Here is a 24236-nt window from a genome sequence, read left to right on the forward strand (position 1 = left end):
ACTTTGAACTGCTTATTTTTACAACAAATGGTAGCGTCGAATTAGCTGCTGAAAAAAAGAAGATCGATTTCACCGAATCTGTAAAAATCAGTATTTCCAATGAAACGAGCCATCTTAGAATGAAATTGAACGAATCCAGATGATTTTCAAAAATTTTTAAGGGATTTTAAACGAAGCATAATTGTAATATCTGTTTACAATATTTTTATTTCTATCTTGAGAATGACATAATTTGATAAATACTCAAAGTGCGACTTATCTCGTAACGAATTGAATAAAACGTATCGATTTCTGGATAGCTGGATAACCAAGCGACTTAAATTTTCTTTTTCCAGCTCCAGGAAGGCGGCATGAGCGTAAGCATATTGCAGTGGACGCCGAGCGTCGAAGACGAGGGTAAGCATCTGGTTTGTCGAGCAGAAAACCCCCAATTACCGGATGCCGGCATCGAGGACAAATGGAAACTGGAGGTACATTGTAAGTACGACAAATTTATCGCATCTCAGACCGGCAAACTTGCAACGTTCCGCACCGTAAAGTCCAATCTTATTCCTAGAACACTTTTCCAAACTTGCTGACAACAAGTTAAAATATATCAAGGATGAGGACAAGGGTTGGGTTTATTACATAATTTTCACATCCAATTTTTTCCCCTTCTTCTAAAAAACCATTTATCCGTCCATGCGATGGTTGCAAAAGATTTAATTTTCGTAAGGCATTTTGAAACTCGTCTTGAAATGGTTTGACTATAAATAATAGAAATTGGGTTACAGTTTTTATTATTTTGGAGAAAATTCTTGGTTCCTGATTTTTACTTGACGTTAAAGCAGTGCGAAAGGCAGAATGCTTGGAGTAAATTGATCCTGAAATAATCTAAAATACTACGTGAAAGTTTCATTGCGGATTTCTGTAGCGCGTTTTCGACGATCCGTTCGAAGTGCAGGATATCGGAAAATTCAATTTCTGAAAGTGTGCGGCGATCCCATGAAGATGGAAAGAACTTCTGGATACTTAAACTTGACAACGGACTTTAAGTGAACCGAATGGAAGTGTTATTTAACTATTGAAGTACGATACACGACGGTGTACAAAGTTTCTCAAAGACTGCAGCAAATTCTTCGCTGAAGTTCATTGACTTTTCATAAAGTAGTTTGGTATATTCAATGAAATTAAAACTTGTAGTATTTAATTTATATTGTAAAAAGTTTCGTATAAAATCTGCGAAGAGCTCGGAAAATTACTTGCTTATTTAAAATCTGTATGAAATCTCGTAGTCATATAAAATCAGTTTTACGATCCAGTCAAGTTTCCGGAGCCTCGCGAACAACGATTTGGAATAAATATAGCTTTGCGAAGAAATAAAAAGGTGAATCGATGTTCTGCAGAGTTTGACGGAAATTCCTCCAATCGGCATGAAATTCAATTCTCGACAGACGAGCGGGCAGGACTGACCCCAAATCCAGTGTCAACAAGCTGTTTCGATTGAAAATATCGAACGTGACGCAAAGCTGTGAAATTGTGTGACTTAAATATTATCATATTTTTCACGTGCCTTGGCGTAGGTAATTCAGAGCGTAAAATGAGATCAATATTTCCTTTTTGTCCCTGAAAATAAGCGCCAGGATTAATTTTTTTTTTTCAAATCATTTCGTCGTTTTGATCAAAAGTTTTCACAATAGTGTTTTATTACAAGTCGACCGGATTTGTTTATGAAAACGAGGATATTCGCCTACCTTTTTATGGTATGCAATGGGAAAAATTTCATTCTTGACAGTTATTATATCAGAAAATTTTAATACAACGTTGTTGGTGTAATTTTGTTTGTTTTTTTTTTTTCACTTGACTAGAAATTTTTCTCGGTGTATCCTGAAGTTCGGTATTTCAGATTCGAAGCTGAAGATAACCTAAATTTTCTGCCGTTCAAAATTTATAAATATAATTTGAATAATTTGTAGCATCCTTTATGAAACTAGATGAACAAATTTGAATAACTCGTGTGACTTGCAGTCATAAATTTGCAGGTCCGTTGATTCCTACAGAGTTGTTTCTAAGTAAATGTCGCATTCTGGTTTGCATCCCATTGAGGTTAACAAATATCGGTAATGCAGAGCTACCGATTTATCGATAGATAGCGCTTTTCAACTCGCTATGAGTTGGAACTGCCCGTTGTAACTAAGTTGTGTGAATTCTGAGATGGAATTTCGTTGAGCCGAAATCTGAGATGGGATGTTGTTGCTCGCAGCCGGCGATACGACGTTACTCGAATAAAGTGATTACGAATCGGTAGGTCTGTCTTACCGATATTTGTTCCCCTTAGTGGTAGGCAAGCCAACATGTCGCGGCGTTTGCTTGAAAACACCCTATAAGTATATCGTTTCTTTATCGGTTTTATTTTTCGACGGTTTTTCTCTTTACTTATTTTTATCCTTTTTGAACGGGTGGTGGGCAAAAGGATGAATCCAATCAATATGCCCTCCGCGTATTCCCAATCTGCAAGCTCTCGCCGCAGGGTTCAGAGGGAAGATCGTTTCTTGAAAACAAACGACACGACGCCAGGCATCCTGAGGGTATAAGACCAGATCCAGGGAATTTTCGTTTATGCCTCCCGCTGTGGGGGAGGAAGTGCGTTCGAAAATCCGACTACTTCCGCCCTCCTTCGGCACTGGCTGTCTCATTTTCCCTCCCCGCGTTGCTGACATCCTCCTCTTTCTCGTTCCACCGACTTGGCAGCAAACAGAGAGTAGGTATAACCCACGAGCTGCTTTTTTGCCTCCGATTTTATTTACTGTCTTTACATATATATGTATGTATTTTTTCCTTTCCTCCCCTCCATTCCACATCTCGCGTCGTCTGTTTAGTCAGTTTCTTACATACCTACACTTCTTTCAGTTCCCCGCTGCTCAAACTCCATCCGATAATTCAAACGCTCAGATTATTTTGCTGTACGTTATCTATATATGTATATATAGTATACATATATACTGATGCCGTAAACGGAAACGGCCTAATGTCAAACGTCGTCAGCCGGAAATCGTTACGCCCGGGTAAAACTAACGACCGGTTTCTTCCAAATTGCTACTGATCGTTAATTACTTACCTTAGTTATATATTGCGTTCTTATTTTCACTTTACGAGGAAGAATTCTTAGCTGCTAAATCAACGTAGCTCTGACTTTTTCATATCTTTTGACATTTTCGTCAATTGGAATCTAATTATGTATCGATACGGTTGTATGTTTTTTTGCAAAGTACAGATTAAGTATCCATTTTCACCAAGGAAATATTTACTTACACATCAGGTCACGAGACTTAAATGGTTTCACTCAATTTCACCCGATTTCCAGTCGAATTCTATATAATTTTTGTTCAGGTTTTGAACGATTTCAAGTTATTTTCAAGCAATTTCTTAAGAATCGTTCATACGAAGTAGTTTGCAATTTCAAAAAGTGAATAACCCCTCGGTTTTCATTCTTCAGAATAAAAAAAAAGACAGAACTAAGTAAGATTCAGACAATCTTTGCCCGAGTACCGGCTGCCTAACTTCCCGTTCATCCCTTTGGCAGGCGTATACAACTGTTGATGATACAAGACGATGGCAGAACTTGAATGGTCCGGAATAAAACAGCGTTCAGGATTATTCATTAGAAGTCGTTAACCGATAAGGATTCCTCTTTCCTATTTTCCCGCCGCGTTTCACCGCACATTTCAAGTCCGCAAACGTGGACTCGGAAAGTCGGAACGCGGTCGTTATTTGACCAGACAAGTAATGCGTCCCATTTCTTCCGTGGTTATTGTCGGAGATACCGTCGTGCCAACAAGGCCAACCCGTTACTTCTTCCCTTCTTTATTACATTTTCGTTTTCTTGTTGTTCTTCAGTGGAATAGCTGCGAGATTTCGGGATACAAATTCCTACATTACCGACACTTGGCTAGGACGCAAACCTTTTTCGAGAATCTTCGAGGCTATGAGATATCCTGACTCTGATTTTCTCGATCGTTTGATTACTTCGTTACTCTGCCTTACTGACAATTTCGACAGTGCTCTGCGACCCGTGGAAACGGAAACAAGATACAAAACCTAGGACAAGCTTATACTGCTTATTGGAGATCGCCTTCATCAACCGAGGCGTTAGAAAACGGGAAAGATTGTCAGTAAGGCAGAGGAACGAAATGATACAATGATCGAGAAAATCAGAGTGTGGATATTCCCCAGCTTTAAACATTGCAGAAAAAGGTTTGTGTCTTGGGAGTGTTGGTAATGTAGGAATTTGTACCCCGAACTGTCGGAGGAAGCCTTTTTTACCCTTTTCACGTCGGTACTTCAGGGATCATTTTTAATCAACCTCGTATACTCGCGAAGGACTCTGAAATTAAAAGACCGCAGCTACATTTATACGATAAGAAAGCTTTCCGGACAGCACGTGAAAGATCAACGAGATACGATCAAATAATAGCGACATAGGATAAAGTATATATGTATACATATTGTATGTATATACTTATATACCTTTCTATGTTGTACCGGAATTCAATTCGTCAATTTACGTGCCAAGGAAAAGAATTCGGCACACCAAGTGGGAAGCACGGTGCGATCGCTTCGTGCCGTGAATTTTTGCACCGAGTGCAGATAGATCCTTTCGATATGATAAGAACGGACCGCTGTCTCATTTGGGGATGTCATAGTCGTGATAAAATCGTGCAGGCCGAAATTCAAAGGAACAGAAAATGCGCTGGCTGATATGTATATATATATATACATATTTTTTTTTCCTTTTCTTCGAGAAAAGGATTCGCGCCGCTGGCAGCATTTCTGATCAACTTGCAGAACGGCGAGAATTTACCAGGAGAAAAATTACCCGCTGAACCGAATCTGAGTTTGTTCCGTCTCTCCATCTCTTTATCTTCTCTTTTTTAGATTACGTTGAGAACAAATCCTTTTATCTATATGTCTCTGAAGCATTCTCATCCATTCAGTTTCCGTTACCAAAACGGTTAATTCACTTTGCGACAGCGCCACCCTGCAAGCTAATGTCTACGGACAAAGAATTTTCCCGCAATTAGATACGTAACTCCTTTTATCGAATTAACTCGAGAGCTCTCGCTGCAGGGGCTGCGACATTCGCTTCCTTGAGAGGATGCTGCAATTTATCTTTACCGACAGAGTCGAATTTCACTTGTTTTGTGAACCAATAAAGTTGCCCCTGAAACTATTTTACATACAATACCGAAGTTGAATATTGGAAACGGTATATATTTTATGCAACCATAATTACGTCAAAAAATTTATTCCCATAGTTAAATGAACTACTAATTTTGATCATCATTTTTCTTACATTATTCTTCCATGAGTCGCAATATTTTTTTAACATTTTTATTCGGAATTGAGAATAGAAAATCATCTTTTCCACATTGGCGATACTTCAGGCTCTGACGATAGTCAAAATGAATGATATTTTACTCGGTGGATGAGGATTTTTGAATTTTCTTAAAAAATACAGAAGTTAAATTAATACTAAATCACCTGAACAGTGCCAATTGTCGATATCGCAAAAAAATCAAACGTAAGGATAAAACTTCAGCCCCAATCGGCTGCTAAATTGCATATGGAAAATATTGATCTTTCACCCACCGCCCGCCAGTAAAATTAATTTATAATCGCTCTACCGGTAAGGTAGCGTCACTGAGGTTCACTCGTTGTAAGAATTCAACGTTCATCCCGGCTCTTCCCCTCGTAAGCGATCCCCGGCATGTGTTTATGCTCTATAAGGTGTATATTCCAGTCGGCAGACAGAATTAGGTCGAGAATAAAAGTTTCGGGCGGAGCTCTTGCCCGGCTAAAAGCCTTCTCACACTCAAACGAACTTCTTGTCAATTCTAGTTCCACTTCCGCTTTTGGACAAACGATCTGCTCTCCGGCACGTTTCGCAGTCCGTCCCTAGTATTTTTAATGAACAGAAAACCCGAACAACAAACTTTGGCAATAATTTTATTAGGGTATAATTAAATGAGTCAAAAATCAGTGAAAATTCAGTTACAATTGAATCATTAAATTCTGTTAACAATTGAACAATCTGTTTCTGAAAAGTTTTAAAAAAATCTCGCGGAAAAACCTTTCGAATGTATTGTTTTCTGTTTTTTTTTTGCCTTCAATTTCGACGGTAGAAAAAATAATTAAATTCATTGGGTAAATTTAACTTGATCCAAGTGAAAATTTTGGAAATTGAACCGAGGAAAGTAATCGAAGAAAATAATGCTTGATGAGCTTTGCCTAAATTGTTTAACGAATAATCCTTGAAGAATTCATTCGTCAAATATTCGCGAATTAAGAGCCTGATCACCGAGTCAAAAGTTGAACGTTGTTGTTAATTTATTCCGATTTTATGCAAAATTGATGAGAGAACACAATTTCATTTCTCAAGATATACAAGGAAGCATATTTCATCGGGTTGATTTATTCCGTGTGAAGGGTTTTAACGTAATCCACCCTTAGTTGTCTGTTCCTTCTTTTCTTTTATTTTTTGCTCTTCTTTTTCATACCTCATATCAACTTTTGTCTTAATCAGACCCCAACAGAATATTAATCAAACTCCTTTAACATTCCACCTCTGCACGGATGATGAAAGCACCTAATCTATTTCAAGCTCCGGCGATAAGCTTCGCACAGCTTTTTCTGGCTCACTAAAAAATTCTTATTCCAACGTGAAATGAAACGAGGAAACGCTACATATGTATATCATCAAATCTTTATCCATAGATAAGTATAGAATAGAAATTAGCCAGCTTAATCTGCGCTTTCAAGATTCTCTTCACCCTTTTCGTAATCGGAGCGTATAATTTTTCGCAAACGAATTAAAAGCTTTGGAGCCAAAGGCGAGTGGGATTTTGGTATAAAAATTAATAAAATTCACCACGTTGAGAAAAATTTCATTTGTTACAGTTACTAGAAAAATTCAGTAAAACAGGTATCGTTAAAAAAAACTGTTTCAATATTGTTGGAATTACGAAAAACGAGGTACGCGTAACAATTTTGCGCTATTGTCGATACTTTTTTGGTTATTGCAACGCAAAATCAGTTTGCGAGGTTTACTCTACTTTTTTAGTTAATCGAGGCTTTAACGTCCATTTATTCTTGCACGAGCGTTAAATTTTCGCAACAGTTGCAAGAAAATCTAGCAACAGTGATCGTAATGAGAAAGAACAGTAACGGATACTAGAATTTCCGGTAACGGCTAGAAGACTAATTTTCATTTTCTACCTGGAACTATATTTTGTCGATCGTGGTAAAAAATGAAAATAGTTAAGGACTGAGCGGTAACCGGAAATAAAAATTTTTCTCAGTGCAGGCTTCAAACACATCGATGCATAATGTAGTTGCAAATAAGGTTGTTGAAACACTGCTGTGCATAAATTGGCGGCTTAGCGCCATATTGTGTCTCTATATGCATGCGACGCGGTACCCAAAGCGTTTATATTTCATTACTTGGCGTGCAACGAAACGAGGTGTGACAAGAACGTCACTATAGTTATTATCAATCTGAGGGTACGTAATGCACCGCTGTCGATACTAATTTCTAGATCAATGTGTTACCGAATTTATCGTTCCGCACCTGCAAAAGCTTTGTATAAATTCTGTCCGATCGCTTCGTCACGGAATTTTATCTTCGATCATTATCTTTCATTTCCAAATTATCCCTCATAATCAGGGATGGAAAAGGTTGAAACTTCGGACTTTTCACAGATGCTGAAAAACGTTAAAGAATGAAGAATAAGAAGATGATGTAGATTAGGGTGTTCTTGAAAATTTTTATTTTTCTCAAACACCTTTAAATTAGTTAATATCATGTCGATTGAGAATATCAGACGATGCTCATGATTCGACGATGTAGATTGATCAAAGCTTTCTTCAGAGGTTCGGAATTGAAAAAAAAAAAGAAATCTTGGGAACAAGTTGCGAGGATGAATTTTCATGGGATGGTGAAAGTTTCCACCCCTGATGAATCCGTGAAAGGGAATCGGTCCAATTACGAATAGCCTCGACGAAAGGTTGACGGAATTCTCGCACGGACGAATCCGCATCGTGGTGAATAAGGAAGATTTAGAATTTCAAGTCTGTGAAAGTATTTAATTGAAAAGAATCGCTCGTTACTCAATTCGCGACGTGACGACGCTGGTACGGAGGATAAAAGTGCATCTAAAATGTAAATATCCTTTTCAAGGATGTAAAAATATTTTCATCTTTTCTCAGCGCGGTGCAAGACGAGTTGAGTTGGCACTTCCGGCAAACCTTCGAAAGCTCCGCTCCGGCGAGAAATGCTCCCGGGCATTTGATAAAGGATAGTTGTCATTTCATTCCCGCATAAATTGCACCACGAACGAGTTTTTACACTTTTATACTAAACTTTGAAAGCTCAAAGCCCTCTGGGCTTGCAGCAGCTCGCTCAGATTTTTCAACCTACATTTACATTAATCGTTTTCTACGTCGCGCAAGTTTTTCCACTTTGGTAATATTTCTTGAACCTTGTACAAGCTGCCAAATTTGTAGATATTTCCGTCTCTATTTTTTTCTCTCTTTTGTATTTTGCTACAAATATTCACGATAGCTTTTATATTTTTAGTGCAAAAAAAAAAAACCGGGTTCCGAAATTAACAACTCAATAAAGTAAAGTACGAATTTTAGCGAATAAAGCTTGTGTTAATGCCAAATTCGTATGATTGTTCCAATTTTGATAAAACAAAAGCAGTTTACCTTTTCGTAAATGAATCCCGCTCAAATCAGTTGAAACGAATTATTGAATCGACGAATAAATTTTAAAGTAAGGAATTAGTTTATTAAATATTTGAATCTGTTGTTATTTAGTATGAATTGTACTTCCGGTCAGTCGAAGAGTCGAATAAAACCTGTCCGCGTAAAATTTTGAGTGATACGTAAGCAGGAAATAAGTGTTGCCCAGTTTTCGAATATTGTAAAAAGCGCAAATATGAAGAGAGAGAGAGAGAGAGTGAAAAAAAATTAAGTCTTTCGAGGCGCACTCTCGACGACTGGAGTTTTATTAATTTCGTCGGTGAGCTTTTATCCCTTGACGGGAAAGCCCACGTGCAAAGCTCAGACTTTACGCGAGCCGTGCGGGGCATGATTTCAGAATAAAAGAAGCTGGCTTAAAGGGTGCCGTTGTGTACGTAACAATAACGTATACAGGGTGTCCCGTTTTTAAAAATATGCTCAAACATGTCGAAAACTAATTGTAAGCATTAAATTGAAAAGTATTTCGGTAAAAAAGTTGTCGTATATGAAGGAGTACATCGGATGAGCATCCCAGTTTTTGGGACCGGGGCCTCTGTCGGGCCCATTGAGGCCCAACTTTTATTCTTCAAACTGAGCCTCCCATTTTTTCATTGCTTTTTCTTATTTTTCATTGACAAGTCAGTAGCTATTCTTTTCACGAGAAAACCTCGAGTAACGTTTTGGGCCTGTTCGAAGACGAAAACAAAAAAAAAAAAAAATTACTAGGATTAAAAGTTACTAACTTTTCAATGAGAAATAAAAAAAAGAGCAATAATGTAATAGAAGATTCTCTTTGAATATCAAAAATTGGGTCTCAATGGCCCCAGCAGATGCCCCTGGCCCAAAAACTGGGATGCTCATCCGATGTCCTCCTTCGCGTACAACAACTTTTGCTCCGAAACATTTTTCAATTTAATCCTCAGTTTTCGATGTGTTCGAGTATATATATTTTTTTTTAAACCGACACCCTATAGGTATAACTATAGTATATACAATAGTAGAAAGCCACCGACTGCCGGGCTTCGGACCTCTCTCTCCCTCTCTCTCTCTCTCTTTATTTCTCTCGGCTGTAATTTCCACGTTTCAAAAACCTCCCCAATGGAGATAAAAGCTGGTATCCAGCTTTTCCGTGACACCGCAACTTCTCTACGAACTAATTAGAACTAGCCGCAGAATCGCGTGAACGGCGCCGTTTTATGGCCGTTGTAAAAGTATTATCACACTGTCGGTGATTATAAGCATACATACCTATACTCGTTTCGTTAGCCGCTGCCTCATACCTTCCATGAATAATTCACGTATCGCGTTATTGCTCGGCGTTCTGCTGCAACGCGAAATAAATTGAGAACTTTTGTTAGCCGTCGCATCGATGCTTTTTATTGTTACTAGTTTTATTACGACAGGTATACATGTGCGTTGAACACTGTTTCAGATATTGTTAAGATCGTGAGACGCGAAGATAATCTCGCGAAAATTGTAAAAACAAACGTTGATGGAATTTAAAAGCGAAAGCTCGAATATCAGTAAGCATGTTTTATTTCAAACAGTTTTAAAATTGTACAAGTTTTGTTTGGCGTTGTTCAACGATCGTCTTTTTTTTTTACAAAAGACTATTTTTTATACAGTTTCATTGAAACAGATTTTAAAAGGCAATTCAATATCGAGATACGTCGATCATAATCAATATTATAATTATATAAATAAATGGCAATTTCAGTATTATACATATTTTTTATTCACAAATAGATCTTTAACAGCTGACGAATATAATTATTTCAGAAATATCGAATCTGTAAAAATAATCCCGTGACGAAATTAACATCCGTAATTAAACTGCTGCACCGAATATCGATTGCAACTTTTTTCTTCTTCATTTTTCCAAGTCGCTCAACTTTGCCATAAAAATATGCAGATAGTTTACCGAACGAGAAAGGAATTTCGCTGAAGAAATTTAACTCTCGGTGAGAATTGAGAGACCACCCAATGCATTGCGAAAATCAATTTTTCCTTTTTCTTTCCTTTTTTTTTTTTTTTACCTTTCACGAACACAAGCTTAGGGTCTGCATGGCGGAGAATTTGCAATGAATACAACGTCGTCTGTTTGAACAATATGCGGAGCCTGCGAGGTATTATATTCTGCAAATATCCAGTATAATCTCATTTTGTGCAAATATTATACACACGAAGTACAAATATATCGATCTAATCTTTATCACGTACCGAGCCTGCTGATGAAAAGTAAAAAAAAAAAAAAAACTAATAAAAAAAAGAACGCAGTAAAGTACAAAACAAAAAAAAAAAAACTTGATAGGATTTCACTTAACGAAAGTCGGAATTTTTTTTTTATCAACAATTATTTATCAGCGTCCAATTATGTTTATTGTCTGTGTAGCGGTGAAAGTTGTAAACGATTTTCAGAAAGGACGTTTAATTTAAATCATTATTCAGGCGAGTGATTCGTCCCCGTAGAGATGTTATACCTGCCTGCCTACCTTTGATTCGGTTCCTTCGCCAATTTCATATTCCGCCAGAAGTCAGACGAGAGGATCTAAAGTCATGCTGCGTGACGACGACGAGGAACGACCAAACCTCGCTCCAAACTGAGTTATTGCCATAGACGCGGTTTCCAATCAAACTTTACTGAAACGCCCGAACCTCTCTCGCACCACGTATAATATACACCCGGATTTTCAGCATCCCACGCTGCTTGAAATCCCCGCTTTGCCGTCTTCGACGAATGTACGTCGCGATTTCGTGTCTACCGTACCCCAGCCAAAGTCTTGTTCTTCATTCTAGGCTAACTACTTTGGGCTGATGCTGTTCGCGAGTCTAGCTTATTCAACGCACTGTTAACCAACGGTCGATTTATCATCGGTGTACACCAACTTGGAAGCAAATTTTTTAAGCCATTAGTTCAATTATTCAGCCAATTTACACTTGCAATCGTTTTTTTTTTTCCACATTCTACCTTGAAACACTCAAGCTGGAGATTGAAAATCTTTTACTCTGACGTCGATAGAATTTACTTAACTTGAAATATTGTTTCATAATTAGCCCAAACAACGTACACCCGAAATTTTTTTAAACATTTTATCCTCTCTCGAAATTTTTGCTAAAACTGAACGAGAAGAAAAATGAAGAAACGCCTCCGAGAAAGCGTTCGGAAAGGCAGGAATCAATCAATCACTTGGCCAATTATCACCGGACGATAATTTTGGCGAGTAATAACAGATAAAGCGGTGTCATCGACGAGAGCGGTGAAAATCGGAGGGGGGGAATATTTTAATTAAACTCTTTTTAGCCGCACCCGGTATTACATCAGCATCGCCGAGGCGGGAATTAGCAGTTTTCAGGATATTCGAGAGGACACCGTGAGGGAAAAGAAATCCCACGGATAGGGTGTTTGGACACGTTCAGCCGGTGCAAAAAGCGGAAAGCTCAAAGCTCGAGCCACGGTATCGGACCTGTTTCACACCGCATGAGCCCATAGATTAAAGTCGACAGTCACGCCCGTTTGTGTTGTTGGTTATACACGCACTTAATGCCTCCTCATCCCACCCCCCTTTTCTTCTCTTCCCCGAGTCGCCAGCTTTTTGTCCGAGCTTTCGTATCGCCGATTTTGTCCCGTTTGTAATCGTTAATCATCCAACTACGACGCACCTTCCTCATCCAGTCGCCGGAGGAAAAAACAACGGTGTTTAGAGCTTGCGCCGAAAGCACCGCAAACCCAGGGCCTGATTTTACCCCCGGAATTTCGAGTAGCGGAAATCTTGGATGAGGTTCGGGGTTGAATTAGCCAATAGGTATTAAACGATAGGAATTACCAGAAATAATCGATTTTCAATTGAGTAAATTATTTTTCAAACTTGATCGATCAACCGAGACGATTATCTTTCCTCACGATCGGTTTTTCTTTTTACTCCCATGAACGATGCGATGCGATATCAATTTATGCGATTAAAGTATCAATTATTGTCATTTTCTTACTTCCTAAGTACCTGTTCGATATAATAAGTGAAAGATGAGAGGAATATTTTCACCTGAAATTGAAAAATATTTTAAATAAAAGTATAAATCATCAAAAAAACTTTTCCGTTTCGTCCACTCGTACATGGGAATCAAATAACTCGTAAAAAGCTCATATTCGCCATTTTTCAGTTTCATTTAAGGAAATCGGTGGAAGAGATTCGTCTCGATTTTGTGCATCGATGTTCTTAATTGATTTCGCGTCGAGAACACGTTCAATTCTCTAATATTCCCGGAATTAAGTACGATGAAAAAAGCAATATAATCCGAGATGATGAAACTTCATTCCGAGGGAATAAACGTTGGTCCTGTTTTCTTCGACTGGTATAAACCATAACGATCGTTAACTCGGAGGAAACTGGGGAAAACGGGAAATTACTTCAACAGCTGCACGGGATGATGTCATTCATCACCGCCCATACACTACACTGGTTATTACCGAAAGTTGAGAGGCTCGAGATTCGCTCGAAAGCAGCTTCCACTTGCTGCAAATACATTTGCCGATTCTTTGCTCAATCGTTCCATTATTCCGCTTTCTAAAAAGGAGAAACAACACCGATTTAATCGTTAAAAGCCGAAATTTACCTCCGATTACAAAAAAAAAGTCGATTACAATTCGTTACATCGGACTTGAGTAATTTCAAACGAGATACCGTATCTTTATTAATATCAAAAGCACCGAACTTGAACTTGAAAATAATAATATCATTTTCAACAAAGTATGCGTAAAATTCTATTTTACGCACTGTTATTAGTGCGTAACGTGTCACTTTTCGATACCGTGCGTAAAATCGAATTTTACGCACTTATTGCATAATTTACCATTTCCACGTACCGTTCTGCTTTTTATTCGTTACATTATTATTTTTTCATCGCGATTTCGCACGCCTTCGTGAATTATCCTTGGAATAGAAAAGGCGAGGAGAAGAAACCAAGCGACTGTATCCCGCGGAGCGAATTTCATCCCGACGGTGTGAAATATTTGCGATATTGGAGATCCGATCTCCGAGCTGTACTCGTTGAGTCCGTGCATCTGTCCCTCGGCTATGGCGAACGTCTTATACAATTCTAGTTCTATTGACTTTCAATACTTCCCGATGATAGGTTCCACCTTCTCGCGGAAGACGAATGGATTTGTTCGATGCGGGAAAATCGTCTCCCGTAGCGCAAGCCAGCATATTTGCTGACCCGGTAGACGCTACTCACCAACCATATTTATCACCACCGGAATTGGCTCTTATTGGTGCCAAAAGACGATTCAAAATCGACGCTGCAGCCAAGTAATGTCAAAAACGCCACGATTCGAACACCTCGAAACTGATTTTTATCGTTTGCGTATACACGCTGTAAAAAAAAAAAAAAAAAAAAAAAAAAAATTAAAACTACTCTAATTATGTCACTCTTCATAAAATTTCACCCGAGTCAACTTCAGAATTATTTATCTGGTCAAAAAAATTTGGAACTGAATATGTGACAAGCCTGGTGAGAAAAGCGTTTATCTTGAAATTACGGATTGAGATCAATCGTTAGGTTTTTAATTCAGTGAAATTGTATTTGACAATTTTCTAAACTCACAGTGTTTTTTATTTATTTCTTTTTTTTTTCTGATTTTGATCTCATTATTGGAATTTCAATTCAATAACTTGCGTTATTCGATTCGATTACTTTGCGAATAATTTTCGAACGATGATGAATTTTCGGAAAGCTTGAATAGCGTAAATCTGAATTAATGTCTAATTACATACCTAGGCAGTAATACGTAAGCTCGAAGATGTTAATTACGGTCGAGTAAATAATGTCGAAAGTGAGCTTCGCGATGCAAAAGCCTCGTTGTGAATTCGTAACGAATGCCGGGGGTGTAAGTTCGTTAATTGATAAACAACCCTTCGCGTTTCCTGTGTTAGATTTCCCGGTTAATGGCAAGGGCGAAGAAAACTCTACGAGGATTAAATATAAAATATTCTCATCCTTTCTACCCGCGGAATTACAAATCAACGATCGAGGGACGACGGACCGGGCGGTTAATTTTAAGAGAGAGAGAGAGAGGGAGAGAATAATTGACGTCCAGCAGCTCTCTTCGTTTCTCTTACAGTCCAGCGAATCAACACGGCAAGCAAGGATTCCGCGGTGGTTAGAAAAAAAAAAAAAAATTGGAGGAAACGTTACGTCGGGAATGTCGATTATCTCTCGAGTTAACGCGGGTTTAAGTAGCCGTGAATGTACGAAATGGATCGCAATAGAATCCGGTACTTTACTTTCCATTAAACTTACAAATCCTCACCTCGTACATATATATATATATATATATATATATATACACCTATTAGGTATATTTCCTCTCTTGTTTCCACCTCTCGAAACGCCCCGGGCCTTTTCCTCGATTATTCCGATCGACGTTCTCCACATCAATTAAATACTGGATTCGTATTTGAGATATTTTCATCAACGTTCGTTCTCTGACAAAATTATTCCTCCTGTGTTCAAATTTTCGACGGGGGATTTTTTTGTTTCAAGGGTGAAGGTCACTCCGACGCCCGAGAAAATATAACAGATTTTTAAGAAATTTTTTTCACAGGGAGAAACAATTAACAAAGGGATCGAATATTCTTCGTATTTTTTATTAAGTGTATATTAAATTTGTCTTACATGTGAATTTTTGTTGGAAAATTTTTCTAATTAACAAAGATATGGGCTTTGACCTAACGACTGATGAAAAAAAAACTTCCACCCCGTTGCGTCGTTGATATAACGGTGAAGGGTTATCTGAAGATCAAAAACAAAATTTTATCAATATTTTCTAAAAATGTAGCTATCGTTGTATCTGACAATTTATTTAATTTTTTGTCCTGTTTCTTTACTATCTACAATAAATTATTACCAATGCCACGATGGTGGGTGAATTTTTTTATTAGTCGTTGAAGCCAAGGCCTAACATTTTTGTTAGTATTAGATATTTTCTAATGAAAACTTCTACAAAAGAAGTTTAATATACACTTAATAATGAAATACCAACAATCCGATCCGTTTGTAGTTAGTCATCCCTGTGAAAAAAAATCTTAAAAATCGGTAATTTTTTCGAACATGATAGATGAATGATTTGCGATATTTTCAACCCTCTAATTGCCATTGTAGCATAACATTTACATGGGCGAAAGAGTTGTTTGAAAAAAATGTCTTCTTCAATTTCAATGTGAAAGTTTTTAACTAATTTCACAAACAGTAACGCACTCTAAGTAAAGTTTTCACTGAATATTTTGAATTTGAAAAACTTTTTATTCAGGCATGAAAACAGAAAATCTCTATTTTCAGAATGTGTAATATTTCAAAAATTTTGTATAAAAAGAAATGATTCTTTTTTATGGGAAAGAGGCTTGGCTGTTGAAGTGTTGGAAAGACTTTGTTTCGAGTTTTCATCGATGATGTAGAAAACCGATGTTTCACACGCTGGTATAACATTAATTTCATCCAAAGTTCGGACGATCAACAAGTGCGGACAAAGTCTGCGGTGTAGGCTTCGAAGTTGGCTGCAAGCATCCGGGGAGCAAACTTACGTCGGGAATTCGGTCCGGTGTTGGCGGTCTCCGGTACAGTTGAACGAGGTTTATTTAACGGACTTTGGCTCAGCATACTTGACTGGAAACTTGGTTAAACAAGTGATCGTTAATGCGGTGTGCAAGTCTGGCTGTGGTGGACCATTGTTTGGTTTGTTAGTTGCTATCCCAGAGATGGAATGCTGGGTCAGCAGATGAATCGGACCTCCATGTGTGCCGGACTCCTACTGAGCACACCTTCGACATTGTACCTGTTACATTACCCTCCGATGTACTTTCGGAAAACTTGCGAGGCTTTACTCGAAACTCTGGTACGCACGAGTTCCGCAAATTTCAAAGTAGCTAACCAAGCAATTATAGTCGAAGAATAAGACTGGTTCCGATAACGTTTATCGAAAGAAAAAAAAAACGAGATTGAAGTAGTTTGTCATTTTTTGCCATTGAACGAATATAAAAATTTCACTCTCAACGCGTTAATTTTTGGATAATAGTCTTCCGACCAAAAAATTCACCTCGTCACTTTTACTCGTGTGTGTAATAAAGTTATTTCCAAGGAATTCAAAATTATAATCATACCGAGAATGTTTAATTTCAAACGGATATGAAAAGCTGGACGAAAAAACAGCTTTTATCTCAGAATTCGCGTCGTTCGACAATTTTTATTTAATTTTTTTTTTATTTCTCTCGCTAAAATTAACTTTCTTACGAGGAACGTGCGCGGGGGACGAAGGAAGAGGGATTGAAAAACCGTGGCTTGTCAAAGATAAACAAATTTCAAGAAATACTCCGGCTCTTTTCACCCCTCGCGCTGTCACGACGAAAAAGTAATAAAGCGTGAGCTCTGCCCGCCTTGCGTAACATTTCGCCGCGTGCTATCTTGTAATTTTAAAATACCCGAGAACGTTTGCTCCTATTTTATGAGCTCCTTTCCGGAGATAATCCGAAATCAGAGCGATACGTCCTCCCCTCGTGTAATGGCTCCTTAACCAGAAGCTGGACCGGTCGCATGGCGATAGACGGATGCAGGGTAGTAATTTACATAAGTCTCCGGATTTTATACGACCGTTGAAAACTTGCGGTGAACATTTTTCAGGGTAATAAAAATCGCCATAAATATTAACCGCCTCAAAGGCGGAAAATCCCTTATTCGGTCTGCTTCGATTTCACTGAAATTATTCACAAATCTCTGTACGTAACATCCGGAGAAAGAATTTCTTCGAGTTTTGTCACAAATATCGTGAAAAAAAGAAAATGTTACCTCACTCACGAAATTTGGTCGGAACGAGAATTCGCGTTGCGAAATGAAACGATATTTAAGTTAACATAACGTAACATTTTCTTTTTCTCATTTCTATATCCTTCAAGGATACATTGAGAAAAATTTTATTTGTTCTAGCAAGTCGAAAAATTCTGTAAAACAGGTATCGTTGAAAAAACTAGGGACTCAGCGGTAACCGGAACTAAAAATTTGTCTCACAGTGTGTTAACACAGTTTTCTTTTTTCAGATTTATGAATTTTACTTCATATTTGAAAAAGAGATTTGGGAATTTACGTAAAACACTTTCTAAAATGAAAATCTATTCGGCCCTTTAAGAGCACAGAATTCGATCAATACATTCTTCACCAAAATATGCGTTATATATAGGTATATATATATATGTATACATTGTAAAAGCTCTCCTGTATTACAACACTTTGAAAAATATCTATACTACGATTCACGTTGTTCCTAAATTAATGTGAAGTTTTACGTTTTTTTTTATTTGCCGTTGAAACGCGACACGTATTGTGTTTTTCCGCAAATCGTCTTTTCTCCAATCGAACTAACGCACTTCAACGTTTTCCATTGCAGTTACACCGATCGTTTCACTCAGAATGGGATCCTCTTTGAAACCGGAGGAGATTAAAGAAGGCGATGACGTTTATTTCGAATGCAATGTCAGGGCGAATCCGAGAAGCCATAAACTTGTATGGTTTCACGAGGTGAGTATCAAATCTTCCCATTTCATTCGCTATTATTCGCGATGAATAACGATCGTCGTAATATCGAAATTTAAGTTTCAGTCGCTCATTGTCAGTAAAAATAAAGAAAAATAATAATATAACTGCGGACTTGCTTTAAAAACGAGAAAAGGCAAGAACAAAAAAAAAAAAAAAGAAACAGTGCGCGAGGAATTATTTCGTATATTTAATTTCGATAATACGTAATCTGAATTTATTTTTCCTTATGTTTTAACAATCATTTTTCACATCGGATAAGAATTTAACGTAAAATTCGGACTTGCTTCATTTTGTTTCACGTTCCGAAAGGAGCATTGTTTTCGAAATATTTGTCCCAATGTCTTCTCGAGTTACAAATTTTTGAAACAATTTGAGCTGCAACTTTTTTTTCACACTTGATAAATGAATTCGAATACGAAGAGACGTTGAATAAAAAAAAAAAATTAATAAAAAAAAGAACAAGCGACAGCTCATAAAATTTACCAACTTGTTTGAGTATTATACCGACTATAAACTCGAACTAATGTTTATAGATATGTTATTTGGTAAATTTGATGATTTTTAGAACGCCAAATTTTTTTTATCGACTACAGATGTGAATCATCGAAAATTCGTAATTCAAGAATTAACAGATTGATCGAGATGACGAAAATGTGCGAGTAGAAAAAATATGGTATAAAATTGATGGAACGTAAAAAATTTAACCCTCAAATCTTATCCATTTTCAAAGCATAATACCTCGTAAGATATTCCGTGGGACTTATAAATTTATCACGGCTGTTTACCGTCTGCGGTTCGCGATCAGAATAGAAAATTACTATCAAACATCGTATCTATGAATATGCAGAACGCGAACGGGGAGCGAAAACAAATCCGCGCAACAACGCCTGAGGTAATAAATTACCGGGTGAGTATCGAGATCTGAAAAATTCGAGGCCGGGACGAAAAAAAAAAAAAAAAAAAAAATGCAGGAAAAGCGTAGTAACACAGAGCCTGCCTATTGTACGATATAACGGGCGTCGTGTATCCACCTCAACCGGTTATCATGCAGTCAATTTTCTCACCCTCATAAAATATTCATTCAAAATGAAATATACCCTGGCATTCGATGCTTTTCGAGCTTTTCGAGTCTGAAGCAAATTTAAATACCTTACAAACCAGACGTGAGAAATTTATCGAATCTATTGTCGGTCTGTGCGTGCGGGCAAAAAATGAAGAGATAATTTTTACAATTTACGAATTTTACGAATTATTTGTAACAACGAAACTTGACATCGAATTCCGGTCTCTGACTCTTCGTTGTTTTATTCTGAAAAAAAAAAAAAAAATGGAAGACGATCATCAAAAATATTCATAAACTCCACTGCAATTGTTCTAACGTTTCACTGCGTCATTTAAAAATTATTTCAAAACTCGTTACTCTGAGACACGTTTGTGTACTTTTCTTTTCTTTTTTTTTTTTCTTTTGCTAAAGAATGAAAAAAATTTAAGGATCAAACTTCTGCCGAACTTCCGGATTCTCATTAATGTAGAATGAAATCAGGCTTCAGATAAAAGTGCTTAGTCGACGATGAAGGAATCGTTAAGCATCGGCTATGTGCGAAGTTGTAATACAGAAACACGACGGTATTGCATAAATATATATACATATATACGTATATATATGTATGTATGTATATTTTTGGCAATAACTTCATTCCCGTGTAATCTCAGTTTCCACTGAATTAACCCCCGGCAGCTTGGAGAATGGGACAAAGTTGGGCCTCGAACAAAAGGCTTCAAGGAATTGTTTTTTACTGTTAACCGGATATTAAACTCGTTTATTTTCCACCCCTTTTGCCTCATCGAGTTTCATCCGGTAATCCGGCAGATAACTGGGAACTCTTATCGATGAAAGTAATGCAAGAATCTGCATTTCTAAGAGGGTGATTTATAATAATAATAACGATAACGATGTATAACGTATTTATCGCGCTTCTCGCGATTAGTTCAAAATTTACAAACGCGTTGCGCCTTCGATTCCAAATCCAACTTGACGCTGTAAAAATCAAAATTTAGCTCTGACAATTTTTCAAATATCATCAAATATCGTTTGATAAAAATAACATCTATATTTAAGAGATAAAAAATATATATATATATGTATTTTCATCATAATTACGAATATTTACAACTTTCGCATCGACAATTTTCGCATCGCGTCAAACTTGCGAGATATTTTGTGAAAAATTTCGCGCACGAATAAATATCGTACGGATTTATCGTATGTACGCACAAATTTGAAATGATCGGTCGTATTTTAGGGATGAAAATATCATCCTCACGCAATATTCGTGCGTTCAGGCTTTTCAATCAGTTTGATAGTTGATTATTATTATTATTATTACTATTTTTCTCACAGTACAGATTTGAGAAATGTAATTTTGTCTCGGGCAATCGGAATGTTGTTCGGTTCTTTTTTTTTTCTACATTCAATATTTATAAAACGAAAACGTAAGCCGGCAGGAAGTATCGATCGAATAAAAAAATGTTATTTCTCATTCGAAACGTTTTGTCTGCGGTCAATTTTTTGGATATTAAAAAAATGTTTCAATCCGGAGATCAGTTTTTTTGTTTGTTTTTTTTTTTTTCTTCTTATAACAAGCCGAGTTAATGTTCAAAGGGATTTAATCTCGGAGCTGTAATAATTCGTGTCTCGGATGTTGATGGGGTTGAATTTTTTTAATCGTTCGGGTACGAAGATATTAAACATTATTATTTTGTTGCGAATATATATACATACGAATCTGTGTCATGGTGATATTACACTTTCAAAGCTTTTAAGCTTTCTCTCTCTCTCTCTCTCTCTCTCTTTCTCTCTCGTTCTCGTTGCATTGTAATTTTCCAAGGATAACTTTTCCCTTTCGCAAAACTCGTTTCCTTCACTTTTACCGCGGTCGTGTCATTGAACGTCCAACTTTTGTAGCAAAATTGGACAGCTTCGTTATACTTTTCTCGCTGATTAAAACCGGCGGAATTCTCTCGCGGATTCGTCGAACAAAATATGGGTCAGCTGAAAAACACTCCAACATTATCAAAATGGAATATTAATAATACGTATCCGTTTGAAAATTACCGATATTAAACGTCACGTGTGAATTTTAAATAATCGTAATCAATTATCATGGTCCAAGAAATTTTTCTTTGATTTTCAATTTTTTTTTTTTTTTTGTTTTTGTTTCTTTTTTCAAAACCTCTCGAGTTTCAAAGTTCAATATATAACAGTGCTCAAGGGGTTTTTCACCATCGGTGGTAATAATTTTAACAATACTGATTCCTGTGGTTATGAATTTATTAATTTTTTTTTTTTTTTTTGCAATGCTTTTTGTTTTTATTCAGGGTGGCGAACTTCATCACAACGTATCCGGCGGCATTGTTTTATCCGATCATTCGTTGGTTCTGCAAGGCATAACGAGAGAGTCCGCAGGAAAATATACATGCCTCGCAGCTAACACCGAAGGAAAGGAAACGTCGAACGTCGTGAACCTGAACGTCATGTGTAAGTTGAAAGAGTGCAGATTTCAGTTGGATAATAATTATCGTCGAGGTTTTACTTTGTTTCGTTTTATTGTATTTTGTCTTATTGCAAAATAGGCGCGTACAATTAATGCAAACTTTTGAAATTGATTACACTCCTAAGCTACGTTGGTTTTTTACGATTTTGTGAAACCATATATTACTGACACTGATTTTCACGAAAATATGAAACGATATCGGAATTGACATCGAAAAAATAATTCGATTTCAGCGAATTTGTCCAGATTAAATTATACTTTTCCAAATGAAAGTATTCAATAAAAATTCCACGAATCTACTGCATTTTAATCAAGTGTAAAATTCAAAACAAAATATCCATGTATAAAATATAACTAGCTGTAGTTTGTCGTTTCACCGAATTTGTGCAAATTGAACAGTGTATTTTTAAAAGAATATATTAAATAAAAATCTATCGAATCTGCTGCATTTTCGCAGTCGGATTCAAAACAAAAAGTCCGTGCGGCGGTATAATTATCTTCTTGTTTGTACTCGGATTGCTTGGATTATTGGGAAAAGCTTACGATTACGAATTTAATTCGGAAGTAATGCGGGCATCATTTTGAAAAAATGAAAAAATTGAAAAAAAAAAAAAACTGAGGAATCAGCCGAAAACCTTTTTCCGTAGTTGCGCCGATCTGCAAGCACGTGTTGAATTCCGTACCGTCTAAATTCCAAAACGCAACACCGCCGCCTTTCAACGTGCCCGAAGAACTTCACGGCGCTCTAAAACACGAGACCATAGAATTAGTCTGCGAGGTCGAGGCGAGTCCGACGTCGGTCACGTTTCACTGGACCTTCAACAGCAGCGGCGACCTCAATGACCTTTCGCCCTCGAAGTACACCAGCGAGGGAACCGTCAGCAGACTGAATTACACACCAGCAACGGACATGGATTATGGGACCCTCGGGTGCTGGGCCAGAAACATCGTCGGCCAGTCAAAACAGCCCTGCTTTTATCAGGTCGTCGCCGCAGGTCAGTTTCCGTCGTAACCACTTCAATGGATTTACGTTATTTCGATTACGAATATCAGCGCTGAGAGAAATTTTTTGTTACGGTTACCGCTCGGTCCTCAACTATTTTCATTTTTTACCACGATCGACAAAATATAGTTCCAGGTAGAAAATGAAAATTAGTTTTCTAGCCGTTACCGGAAACTCTGGTATCCGTTGCTATTCTTTCTCATTACGATCGCTGTTGCTAGATTTTCTTGCAACCGTTGCGAAAATTTAACGCTCGCGCGAGAATAAATTGACGTTAAAGCCTTGTTTGACTAAAAAAGTAGAGTAAACCTCAGAAACCGATTTTGCGTTGCAATAACCAAAAAAGGATCGACGATAGCGCAAAATGTTTACGCGTACCTCGTTTTTCGTAATTCCAACAATATTGAAACAGTTTTTTTTTAACGATACCTGTTTTACTCCATTTTTCTAGTTACTCTAACAAACGTAATTTTTCTCAGTGCGTAATTTCTAAGGACACTGCTCGGAATATTCTTTCGTTGTTTTGTTCGGGTTGCAACACTTGAATATTAACGGACAGGGGTAAAAATTCCGAAAGACAAAAAACTCGATTGGTCGAAGAACCGAAATTTTCGGAATACGAATGATCGCCGTAACGAAGTTGGTATTTTCGATAAATCATCCGGTAGAATAATCGTTCTCTCGAATGTTAATTTAACCGAACGATCTCTTGTTCGAAAAAGTATTTCCGTAACAGTCGGCATTCCGAATGATCAAAACGCGGAATGCGGAGATATAGAGGAAAATTGACGGTACGAAATAAAAAATTTAGAGCGGCTGATATTTGGAACAGCCGGAAAAACGAAAATATTTGCGGTCGACAATCAAAGTTCAGAAGGAGCAAAATTAAGACCTGCAAAATGCAAAAGGGGTTCGATGAAAAAAATTTGAAACTTGCGAGATTTCACAGCGTAATGATGAACGGGAAAAATTGCCATGCCCTATTTAATTTGAGCTTTTAGTTCTGGAAATAAACGGATTTTCAATGTTTTATCAACAAACGTGTACATTTTCCTTCTTATTATTTTTTATAAACAAATTATTATGTTCATTACAGTTTATGTATTTATGTTTAAGAAAATTTATGAATCATTTGTATTCCGGACTCTTCTTTTCGGATATGATGCCTAAATCCGCAAATCCGACAAAAAATCGAGCAGGAATAATAAATATTTTTGATTTTTTACTCATTAAATATTTAATTTTATACCGAATGATTGATTTCCTACACATGAGAAACGGAAAAAAAAAATATTGTTGTACAATTAATGCTGAAAGAT

General features: G+C 37.1%; 1 protein-coding gene across 3 annotated transcripts in view; it reads left to right on the plus strand.

The window, feature by feature from the left end:
* The window catches only part of LOC124222675 (nephrin), a 166473-nt gene that overhangs the window by 132828 nt on the left and 9409 nt on the right, over positions 1–24236 (plus strand). For all 3 annotated transcript variants that reach the window (XM_046633905.2, XM_046633902.2, XM_046633901.2), the window contains exons 7-10: positions 336–477; positions 18212–18342; positions 21739–21898; positions 22562–22909. In XM_046633905.2, the coding sequence (XP_046489861.1) occupies positions 336–477; positions 18212–18342; positions 21739–21898; positions 22562–22909 (781 nt within the window). The remainder of the gene's footprint in view (positions 1–335; positions 478–18211; positions 18343–21738; positions 21899–22561; positions 22910–24236) is intronic.

The sequence above is a fragment of the Neodiprion pinetum genome, chromosome 7 (genome assembly GCF_021155775.2).
Source record: "Neodiprion pinetum isolate iyNeoPine1 chromosome 7, iyNeoPine1.2, whole genome shotgun sequence".
Lineage (NCBI taxonomy): Eukaryota > Metazoa > Arthropoda > Insecta > Hymenoptera > Diprionidae > Neodiprion > Neodiprion pinetum.